Source organism: Verticillium alfalfae, genomic scaffold (assembly GCF_000150825.1).
Source record: "Verticillium alfalfae VaMs.102 supercont1.3 genomic scaffold, whole genome shotgun sequence".
Taxonomy (NCBI): domain Eukaryota; kingdom Fungi; phylum Ascomycota; class Sordariomycetes; order Glomerellales; family Plectosphaerellaceae; genus Verticillium; species Verticillium alfalfae.
Genome location: NW_003315036.1, coordinates 193,765 through 203,249, shown reverse-complemented (window position 1 = coordinate 203,249; position 9,485 = coordinate 193,765). Strand labels below are relative to the sequence as shown.

The 9,485-nt window shown below is 58.2% G+C and overlaps 5 protein-coding genes across 5 annotated transcripts in view; 3 read left to right on the top strand and 2 right to left on the bottom strand.

The window, feature by feature from the left end:
- The window catches only part of VDBG_02578 (conserved hypothetical protein), a gene marked incomplete at both ends in the record, with an annotated part of 1,398 nt that extends 823 nt beyond the window's left edge, over positions 1-575 (top strand). Inside the window, one exon of the mRNA XM_003006393.1 lies at positions 83-575. Coding sequence (XP_003006439.1) covers positions 83-575 — 493 coding nt within the window. The remainder of the gene's footprint in view (positions 1-82) is intronic.
- A 631-nt stretch (positions 576-1,206) lies between these two features.
- Positions 1,207-2,967, top strand: VDBG_02577 (nucleotide excision repair protein RAD23; the record flags this gene model as incomplete). The annotated part of the gene is made up of 7 exons (XM_003006392.1): positions 1,207-1,357; positions 1,471-1,518; positions 1,608-1,680; positions 1,758-1,837; positions 1,895-2,215; positions 2,268-2,780; positions 2,836-2,967. The coding sequence occupies 7 exons, from the start codon at positions 1,340-1,342 to the stop codon at positions 2,965-2,967; spliced, it is 1,185 nt and encodes a 394-aa protein (XP_003006438.1).
- Positions 2,968-3,603: 636 nt separating this feature from the next.
- Positions 3,604-5,382, bottom strand: VDBG_02576 (conserved hypothetical protein; the record flags this gene model as incomplete). The annotated part of the gene is made up of 1 exon (XM_003006391.1): positions 3,604-5,382. The coding sequence occupies one exon, from the start codon at positions 5,380-5,382 to the stop codon at positions 3,604-3,606; it is 1,779 nt and encodes a 592-aa protein (XP_003006437.1).
- Positions 5,383-6,106: 724 nt separating this feature from the next.
- On the top strand, positions 6,107-9,137 carry VDBG_02575 (E3 ubiquitin-protein ligase BRE1; the record flags this gene model as incomplete). The annotated part of the gene is made up of 5 exons (XM_003006390.1): positions 6,107-6,289; positions 6,575-6,667; positions 6,719-6,835; positions 6,939-8,497; positions 8,556-9,137. 4 exons carry the CDS (start codon positions 6,107-6,109, stop codon positions 8,463-8,465), a joined length of 1,920 nt encoding a protein of 639 aa, XP_003006436.1.
- The window catches only part of VDBG_02574 (transmembrane protein), a gene marked incomplete at both ends in the record, with an annotated part of 1,216 nt that continues 705 nt past the window's right edge, over positions 8,975-9,485 (bottom strand). The window contains one exon of the mRNA XM_003006389.1: positions 8,975-9,339. Coding sequence (XP_003006435.1) covers positions 8,975-9,339 — 365 coding nt within the window. The remainder of the gene's footprint in view (positions 9,340-9,485) is intronic.

Sequence of the window (9,485 nt, the reverse complement as noted above, 5' to 3'; positions counted from 1 at the left end):
TATGACGGTGCTGGGCACGCCTCCGCCGGTCGCCACCCCCGCGTCTGCTCGAGACAATCCCGGCCAGCCCGACGACGAGCAGGAGCACCAGCCCCGGCTTTCCCCTCGACCTGGTGCCGCCGCCGCCGGTGCGGCGCAGGAGCAGGAGCTTCAGCCCGGCGAGGCGGCCGCAGAGCAACTCGCCCGAGCTCGAGGGCTCGGGCGAGGCCAACATCCACCCCCTCTTCCGCTCCGACTCGCCGGTGCCGCCGCCCAACGTCACGCCCGGCACCGTCGTCGTCGCGTCGCCCAATGCGGGCCAGGTCATCTCCGACCGGAAGAGCGTCCGCCGGATGCGAAGCAGCAGCCTCGCGAACGGCCAGTCGCCACTCAGCCACCAGAGCAGCTTTGAGTTCCTGCCCTCGTCGTCAGTCAATGAGCAGGATGAGGTCGAGGAGCAGAGCGAAATCGAGTCGCCCAGCGAGCGCAAGATGACGCCGCCCATCCCCGAGTGGATCTTGACCGCTGGATCCAGGTCAAGCCTCACCGGGTACCAGAGCCGCAAGCTCAGGATCGATGCCGACCCCGGTTGCTGAGCGAGACACAGCAGCGGCGGAGGCCTGCGATGGCTGGTTTCACCAGGCAGAAGAGTTCCCGAGCCATTCGTTGGACGAAGGCTCATCGTCATGATGCATGTTCATTTTCTTTGTCAGGAAGGGAAGGCAGGGAAAGATGGCCTGAGGAACGGGCACTACTTAAAGAGAGATACCATTTGTTATTTATGATTCAGCGAGGCGTTGAAAGAGGCGGGTCGAAATGGCGAGGTTAGAGAGGAAAGGAAAATCATGAGGTAGACGCTGGAAGCCTGCAAAACCTCGGAGAGATCAAGTCGGAGAGGATCAAGAAGAAATCAATGATATGACACAGGTCCTAGCATTTGAAATCATTGTGATGTTGTATACTTGTGTGTGCAGTGATGGTGTCGGGGAAAGCTTCACGTGCACCGCCACACCACACCAGGCCTCCTCCCTCGCACCGTTTAGGCAACCGGTGAGAAGGAAAGCCCCCAAACCCCACCTTCCCGCTCGAGGCCCCGCTGGCTCCTTCTGCACCAGACCAGTCGAGGGACCTCCAGTCCAGGTTGCCCTTCACTTCGTCATCTTCCCTCACCCACCCACCTACCCGCATAAACAAACTTCTTCGCGCCTTGCCGGGAACAACCCCAACAACACCACCCTATATCCTGCATTGCAGACTGCTGGCCCTTCTTCACCGTCCCAGCGTCACCTCGAGCCGACTCACCTCCCATTCTCCCACCGACCTCTGTAGCTCCGAGCTGCACCCTGCCCCCCTCGCCAAGATGAAGGTCACCTTTAAGGTATGGGAGCTATCCTCATCCCCGCCACCCGCCCAAGCTCTTCCTCTGTCGACGCCATGTCGACGCCGTTTGCCCTGCTATGGAAAAGAAACGAACGCTAACCCAACGTGCAGGACCTCAAGCAGAACAAGTTCACGCTTGAAGTCGAACCCACCGACCTCGTACGTCCTCTGCCCCCGCACACCGATCAAAATCAGAGCCGAAGCTTGACCCCTCTCTGTTGACCCGACCAAAGCTAACCCCTGCCTAGATCTCTACTGTGAAGCAAAGAATCTCAGAAGAGAAGGGATGGGATGCCAAGGAGCAGAAGCTTATCTACTCTGGTATGCGACCGCGGCTCGGCTCTCACGACGTGCTGCAACCTCCTCGCTGTGCAACTTTTTGCGCTGACCTAATCCAGGCAAGATCCTAAAGGACGAGGAGACTGTTGAGTCGTACAAGATCGAGGAGAAGGGATTCGTCGTCTGCATGATCCAGAAGGTTGGCATCAATGCTTTTTTCCACCCACGAAACTCTTGTCGGCTAACCATTGCGCAGCCCAAAGCCAAGCCTGCCGCACCTGCTGCCTCCTCATCCGCTGTGCCCTCGACCCCGGCGCAGCCTGTTGCCGCAACCCCAGCTGTCCCTGCCGCCCCTCAGGCTTCGACCCAGGCCGCCGTGCCATCGACCCCGACCCCCGCCGCTAGGGCTGGCGCTGGTGGCGATGGCGCGCCCACTGACCCTTCGATGGCCATGGGTGCTCAGCGTGCCGAGGTTGTCGCTAACATGGAGGCCATGGGCTTTGAGCGCTCCCAGATCGACGCTGCCTTGCGCGCTGCGTTTTACAACCCCGACCGTGCTGTTGAATACCTACTGACGGTAAGTGTCGGCTGGAGAGCTTGAGGGATCAGGCACTGACTCTGCAAAACAGGGCATCCCCGACGACGCTCAGCGTGAGCAGGAGCAGCGCCAGGCGCCGTCCGCTCCCGCCGCCGCTCCCGCCCAGCCTGCCGGTGGCGACAATGCAGGCGATGACGGCAACGTGAACCTCTTTGATCTTGCGGCTCAGCAGCGGGGTGGCAGCGGACGTGGCAGCGGTGGCCCTGGTGCTGGTGCCGCTGCTGCTGCAGGTGCCGGAGCTGGTGCTGCTGCTGGCATTGGCGCTGCCGCCGCTGCTCAAGGTGGAGGCTTCGGCAATCTGGACTTCCTGCGGAACAACGCGCAATTCCAGCAGCTCCGCCAGGTCGTTCAGCAGCAACCCCAGATGCTTGAGCCCATTCTCCAACAACTCGGTGCCGGCAACCCTCAGCTCGCGCAATTGATCGCTAACAACCCTGACCAATTCCTGAGTCTGCTCGGCGAGGATGTCGATGATGATGTGCCCCTGCCCCCCGGCGCCCAGGCGATTAGTGTCACAGAGGAGGAGCGGGATGCCATCGAGCGCGTATGTCTTCCCTTCTACGTTTTACTTTCAAGATGACCGACTGACTCGTCTCCAGCTTTGTCGTCTTGGCTTTGACCGCGACCAGGCCATTCAGGCTTACTTTGCCTGCGACAAGAACGAGGAGCTCGCGGCGAACTTTCTGTTCGACCAGCCCGAGGACGATGATGACAGACCACAGGGCAACTAAGCAAATGAAAATGTTGCCTTTTTTTTTCAACGAATGAATCATGATGGGAGGATGTCGTGACGGGGGAGCAAAAAAATCCTCCGGCGGTCGTAGCTATAGGATACCTGGAGGAAAGGCTTTCAGCCATGTCAGCCCGGTTCCTCACGGGGACGCTGTATATGCGGATGAGGAGGCTTTCGAGGCTTCAGCATGTTGGCCACAGAGGCGTTGAAGTCGCCTTACGAGACATGAGAATACAGAGGATTTCAGTTCAACGACGAGAGCGCCCCGACCATTGATCGCCCCAGGCGATGAACTAGTTCCCCAACGAGGGCCAAAATCAATCTCGTAACAGCACAGGTTTGGCCCGTCAGCCAGCCAGTATTGCCATTTTGACGTTCGCATGAAGCCAACCACGAGTGTGTGAACGAAGCTTCCCATTGCTTGACACCAAGTGTCTTTCGAGCCGTTGCTTCTAACGCCTTGCTACCGTCACTTCAGCTATGGGCCGGTTTATATTCCCCAACGAGACCCCAATAACCGAAGGAAGGGGTATCATTATCGATCCATGTTGTTGCCCATCCCCATCCTGTCCCAGAACCGCATGATTCATCAAACGCACCCGAACCAAACGCCCATTCATCTTACGAGCCCCGATTACGCCAGACTTTCCTCGACAATCTCGCCGTACATGGCGAGATCGTCCTTCTTCCTCTTCTTCTTGCCCTTCTTCTTCTTGCGAATCTCCTCCTCCTCGGCGGCCAAATCGGCGGCGCCCTCCTCCTCGCCATCGGCCCAGAGCTTCCTGCGCTTCTCCTCCATGGCCGCCTTCTTCTCGTCCTCCTTGGCCTTTTGCGCGGCGTCAAACTCGGCCTTGGCCCTGCGCTGCTCGGCCATGATGGTCTCGGTGGGGACAAACTCCTCCTTGCGCTTGGTCCACTGCTTGTACTCTTGCAGGTCGATCTTGACCGTCTTCTCGCCGACGAGCACGGCGTGAATGCGCGTCGGGTTGAGGCGCTCCTCGCGGTTGAACTTCATCTTGACGTGGCGGCGCGTGCGGCCGGGGAACATGGCCGAGATCATCTGAAAATCGGTGCCGAACATGCGGAGGCCGCGGTACAGGAGCTCCGTGTCCTCCTCGTTCCAGATGTTGGGGCCGCGAATCTTGGACGTCTTGGGCAGGAAGCTGTTGCTCGTGACGTGGTGGCTAAAGTCGTGCTCCTCTTGCTCCTCGCGCGTGATGCCCTCGGCCAGGTCGCGCTGCTCGGCGCGCGCGTGGGCGTCGACCTGGAGCGAGCGCTGGTCGAGCACAATCTGGCCGTCCACCTCGATGAACTGGGGGCCCAGCGAGTCGAGCTGCGACTGCGCTGGCGCCATCGGCACCGGTGCCGGCGTCGTGTCCTCCTTGTCGATGCCCGGCAGCGGCGTGCCCGACGGTTCAGACGGGTCCACGCTGACGCCCCGGCCGCTCTTGCTGAGCGCCCGCTGTCTCCTGGCCGCCGCAATCTTGGCCTGCTTTTCGCGCTCACGCTGCAGGATCTCGTCGTAGCGTTTGAACTTTTTGCCGATGCGCAGGTCCACCGTGAGGTCCTTCAGAGTGAGCACGCTCGATCCACGGTTTGCTGGTCTGCGTCGTCCGGCGTCGCCGATCGCTCTCGCCGCTTCCTGGGTGCGGGGGTCTCTGCTCCAGTGGCGTCCCCTTCGGCCCCCTCCGCCGACGGCTGCTTCCTCTTCCCGAGGTTGCCGTGCCGCGGCGTCACCCATCCTGCGTCGCGCCCATCTTTCTTGTTGGGCGTCGCCTTTTTTCGGACCTGCGGCTTCGCCATCTGGGCTCGTCTCAGATTCCGCGGCCTCGCCGTTTTCGTCCTCCGTCGAAACAGCTGCGCGCTTGCCGGCTACCCTCTTGGCGGGTGTCTGCTTCTTGGCGCTGCCTGTCGCAGATGTTGGTTCTGTCGAAGATTGATCATCTCCTTCTGGTGGCGCAATCTCTATGGTCGGGATGGGTTGGGAGGCATCTGCCGCGGTCGCACCCGCGCTTCCGGACTGACGCGTCGCGGCTGAGGGTGTCGAGGAGGAAACTTTCACAGCAGTGGCGGTGGCCTGCGAGGACTTGATCGAAGCCAAGGAACTGCTGTTATCTATTGGTATTGGTGTTGTACCGGTAGGTGTCGGGTCGGCTGTACTGTCCCCAGTTTTCGGGCTTGCAGACAAGGGCGCATTTTCTGACTGCCCATGCTGTAGCAGAGGTTCTCGAGTTGTCGAGGGCGTAGCGCTCTGCGAGGCGTCTTGTTCTGTGGTGGGTGCCGGTGTGTGGGAGGTCGCAGGAGCGGGAGGTGTGTCGGTGAGGGGCCTGGCGGGTTGCGATGCGCCGGGAACGCGGGGCCTGGCTGTGGGCTTGAAGCCCTTGCCCGTCTTCTTCTTCATCATCGAACTCATGGTGGCGGTTGGCGATCACAAAGCTACGACGGTGATAGATGTAAGATGGTGGTGGGGAGTGGCGGGTCTTGTCGTCGCTGCTACATGGCAGATCTAGATGTGAAGCCGTGTCAAGTGTATGCTGGTGAAGAATCAAGCGCGCAATCAGAGTTCAAAGAGGCTGCATGAAAGGGGGGAGGTGGAAAAGATTGTTGAAGGGAGCCAGCCGATCTGGAATGCTTTGGAGGCGGACAAAAAAGATTTGGCTTCGGAAGGAGCAGCGATGTAGAAACAGGAGCAGAAGCAATCAGTGGGGGGGGGGACAACCTAGACCAGCCAGGCTGCGCCAGAGAACGAAAAAAAAGACCGAAGCTTAGCCGCCTGAACGCACCTGTGCGGGGTCCGACTACCGCACGTGCATCGATAAGATGACGAGGCTCGAAAGGGCTAGCGCCACGCTAACCCCCTTTCAGAAGGGGACCGCGCTTCCTCTTGCTTCGAGTGAAGGCGTCGAACCTCGAAAATTCAACTCCTCTTGCCAGCGAGGCAACGTTCCCCCCTCAGCCTTTCCACGACCGAGGCCAGCCTGCTCCCATCACGACACTCTTCGGGGCCTCCAAATCTCTTCGGTACCCTCCGGATAGACGTCGCGCTCGCTCTCTTGTCGATTCCTTGAGCCCCTTGGAGTCGCGTCCCAGCCTCTTTCTCACCCTTCCATGATTCGCCGCCCCTCGCGACTTCGCCCATGCCTGTAGCCATCAAGCCTGCCTCGCCCCGGCCGTCATCATTGACCAAGATGGAAGATCGAAAGCGACCAGCCATCAGCGGCGCTGATGACATTGCGCCTCCCAGCAAGCGTCATCAAAGCGTCAATGGCAACAAGTCGAAAGGCGATACCGGCGAGCAGTCAGAAGAACATTGGATCGAGGTAAGTTGTCACCGGACCGCTCCTGCCCTCTTGTCAACTATTTCCCTGGGACGAGCCATGTGCCTGCGATGCTTTGTCGCAGACTTGACTTGCCCTCTTTCCCCCCACCCCCTTTGGAACTACGCGATGGCACGCGACCACGAGCTCAAAGTCTTTTCGGGACCCACCTGTCAGCAGCAGCCTTTGTGGCCTGTTCAACAGACTCACCGCTTCGTGACCCTTCATCTCATCATCGACTCCCGACGGAAACTCGCTGCAAAGACGAAACGCTAATTTGGGCCGTAGAATTACCAAAAGGGAGCCATCTGGCGAGCCTTCCAGGAATCCAAGCGCGATAAGGCTGAGCTAGAAGGTCGCGTTGATAAGCTGCAAACTCATGTAGCCCATCGCGACGACCAGATAAGATTGATTGAAATATGGTGGGAACAGGTCAGTGTTGCGCTCATCTGCGATATCCTGTCATCGGCGCTGACCGTCCCCTTCAGGTGCTACAAGAAATGGAACTGCTCGTCAACCCGGCACTGCCAGCGCCATCAGGACCAACAGGTTCGTCGTGCCGAACGCCCACTCCCCGATGACCCTGTCTAACTTGACCGTAGAACCACCTTACATTACAGGTACTACTTTTAAAGACAGCACGACTTTTCAGGAACATCTTAACGACAAAACCAAGACGCTGCGCGAGAGGGCTGAGGCTGTTATTAACCGGATTGCGACGTCGCGTGGACAAATCACGCCGAATATTGCCGATTTGGAGAATAGAGTGAATGCCCTGCTCGCCCAGCAAAAAGATTATCTTATTCAGCTCGATCGCTCTCAGCATGAGAACCAGCAGCTTTCGGAGGACCTTAACAAGAAGACTCTTGAATGGTTCAAAGCTGAGCGACGGGAAAAGAGGTTGAAGAGCGCACAAGTGCAAAAGCTGGAGAAGCAGTTTCTCGCCAACGCAACACAAGGGGGCACGGCAGGCGAGAACGGTGCCGAAGCTGCTGCCCTGAACGGGAACGCTGCTGAGACCTTGCTGAAGCTGGAAGAAGCATCGGCGGTCCTCGTCAAACAAAAGGAGCAATTAGAGACTGCGCAGACAGACCTCGCAGCCTTGCAGGAGGAGAACTCGACACTGAAAACGCAACGTGAAGGCGTGTCGGATGAGGATTACATTCGAACCGACGTCTTCAAGGCCTTCAAAGCGCAAAACGAGGACTTGATCAAGCGGATCAATCACCTAGAAGCGACCAACAAGCAACTGCGAGAAGAATCTGAAAGGTTGCAATTCGAACGACAGGCCTTCCGAAGCAAACTGAACGACGAAGCGCAAACACACATTGCCGACCTTGAGCGCCAGGTCGAGGAGCGCGAAGGGGATGTCACACGTCTCAGAGCCGCAAGGGACGAGTGGTTCGCAAAGGCTAGCATGCTGGAGGCGAGCCAGAAGGAGGAGAAGACAGCGCTGCAACACATTCAGGAGCTGGCAGGCGCAAAGGACGATCGCATTACAGCCCTTGAACTCGAGCTGCAGCGGGTCAAACCCGACGAGGACCGACCTATGGCCGATGCCGACCCAGCCATCGACAGCCTTCCTGTAGAGGAACTCTTGACGAAGTACCGGAAACTCCAGGCTGATCTCGAGTCGATCAACAAAGAATTGCCAGCCCTTCAACAGGCGTACAAGCGATCCATGACGCTGGCGCAAAAGAAGGTCATGGACTTTTCGGCCCTAGAGGATCGGGTTGCTGCGGTGCTAGCCGAGAAGCAAAAGGTTGACTCCAAGTATTTCGCTGTTCGCAAAGACGCCGATTTTCGGGACCGTGAACTGCTTGCGCTGCGAAACCAAAACAGAAAGACCTCGGAAATCGTCACACAGCTCAAGGAAGTGGAGGCTCAGCATAGAGTGTTGATCAGCAACTTGGAGAAGCAGCTATCGGATCTTCGGATGGCAAATGCGAACTTGGCAGCTGAACACAAGAAGATGGAGGCGAACAGTGTAGAGTCGATCAGGAGAGCCGATGCGTACAAGGCCCAAGTCAACGAACTGGCGAACCAAATCAAGGCGAAAGACGCAGCCACTGCGAGCACAAGAGAGCGCGCCACGTCTCAGGAGTCAGAGCTCGAACGACTCAAAGCGAGGGTCGAGTTCATCAAGAAGGAGAAGGAGGACTGGAAGCGCAAGGATTGAGCAACTCTTCCGAAGAAGAGGAGATGCTACGAGTATGTTTTCACCAAGCCCCCTTTTCTCCATCTTCGAATATGCTAACCCAGCCGCCAGTCGTATGCGCTTTGCTCAGTTTGCCGGAACAACTTCAAAGATACTGTCCTGAAGACGTGCGGTCACCTGTTCTGTATGTCCTGCATCGACGATCGCATCAGCAACCGCATGCGCAAGTGCCCAACCTGTGCCACATCCTTTGATCGCAAGGATTCGTTGTCTGTTCACCACTAGAAACGTACGAGGGACGAGACTCGCGAAAGCTCGTTGGCTTTTTTTCTGTTTGTTTGATTGGATCCTGCATTAAACGAAGGGAAACGGGGGCAGGGGGGGCAGCTTATTCGCCAAACCAACTAAGGGCGTTTGGGTGTTCTGGGGTTTGGTGTCTTACGGATGATACCTTTTCTGGTCGCGCAAGAGCAAGGCCACTCACTCCACTACCGCGATTGGAAAGGGCTGGCTGTGTATTTCTACCTGTATCATATGTATCCGCGGATGTGCTCTCGAGGCGGCCTACGCATAGGTCCGGCGAGAGAGCGGATGCATTGTGGCAGCGTCGCTGTTAGCAAGACGCGCATCGTTGTAGGAACATTGTTCCGACTAGACGTAGAATCGAGCAATACCAACCAGTGTTGCCATATGCGAAAGCTATCTAGGATGGTTATGCCAGTTGACCAGTCTTCACGACGTGGGAAGCAAGCAGCTTTATCTCCTATTTGTGGACCCGAAGCCAGTGCTCTCATGTCTCGCCGATGAGCTGGACCCTGAAGAAGTCCTCGAGGGGCCAGCGCCCCAACCGTAACCGTCGTTGGTGCCGTAGCCTCCGCCGCCAAAGCCAGTCCTCCTGTCGTTGCGGTTGTTGTTGTTGTTGTTCCTGCCGCCTGCCAGGTACCCAGCCGCTGCACCACCAGCCAGTCCACTCCAGAAGCCTGGCCGCCAACCCTGGCCTTGCTGATTGCTCGACGAGGGCTTCGCGCCAGGGTACGGTGG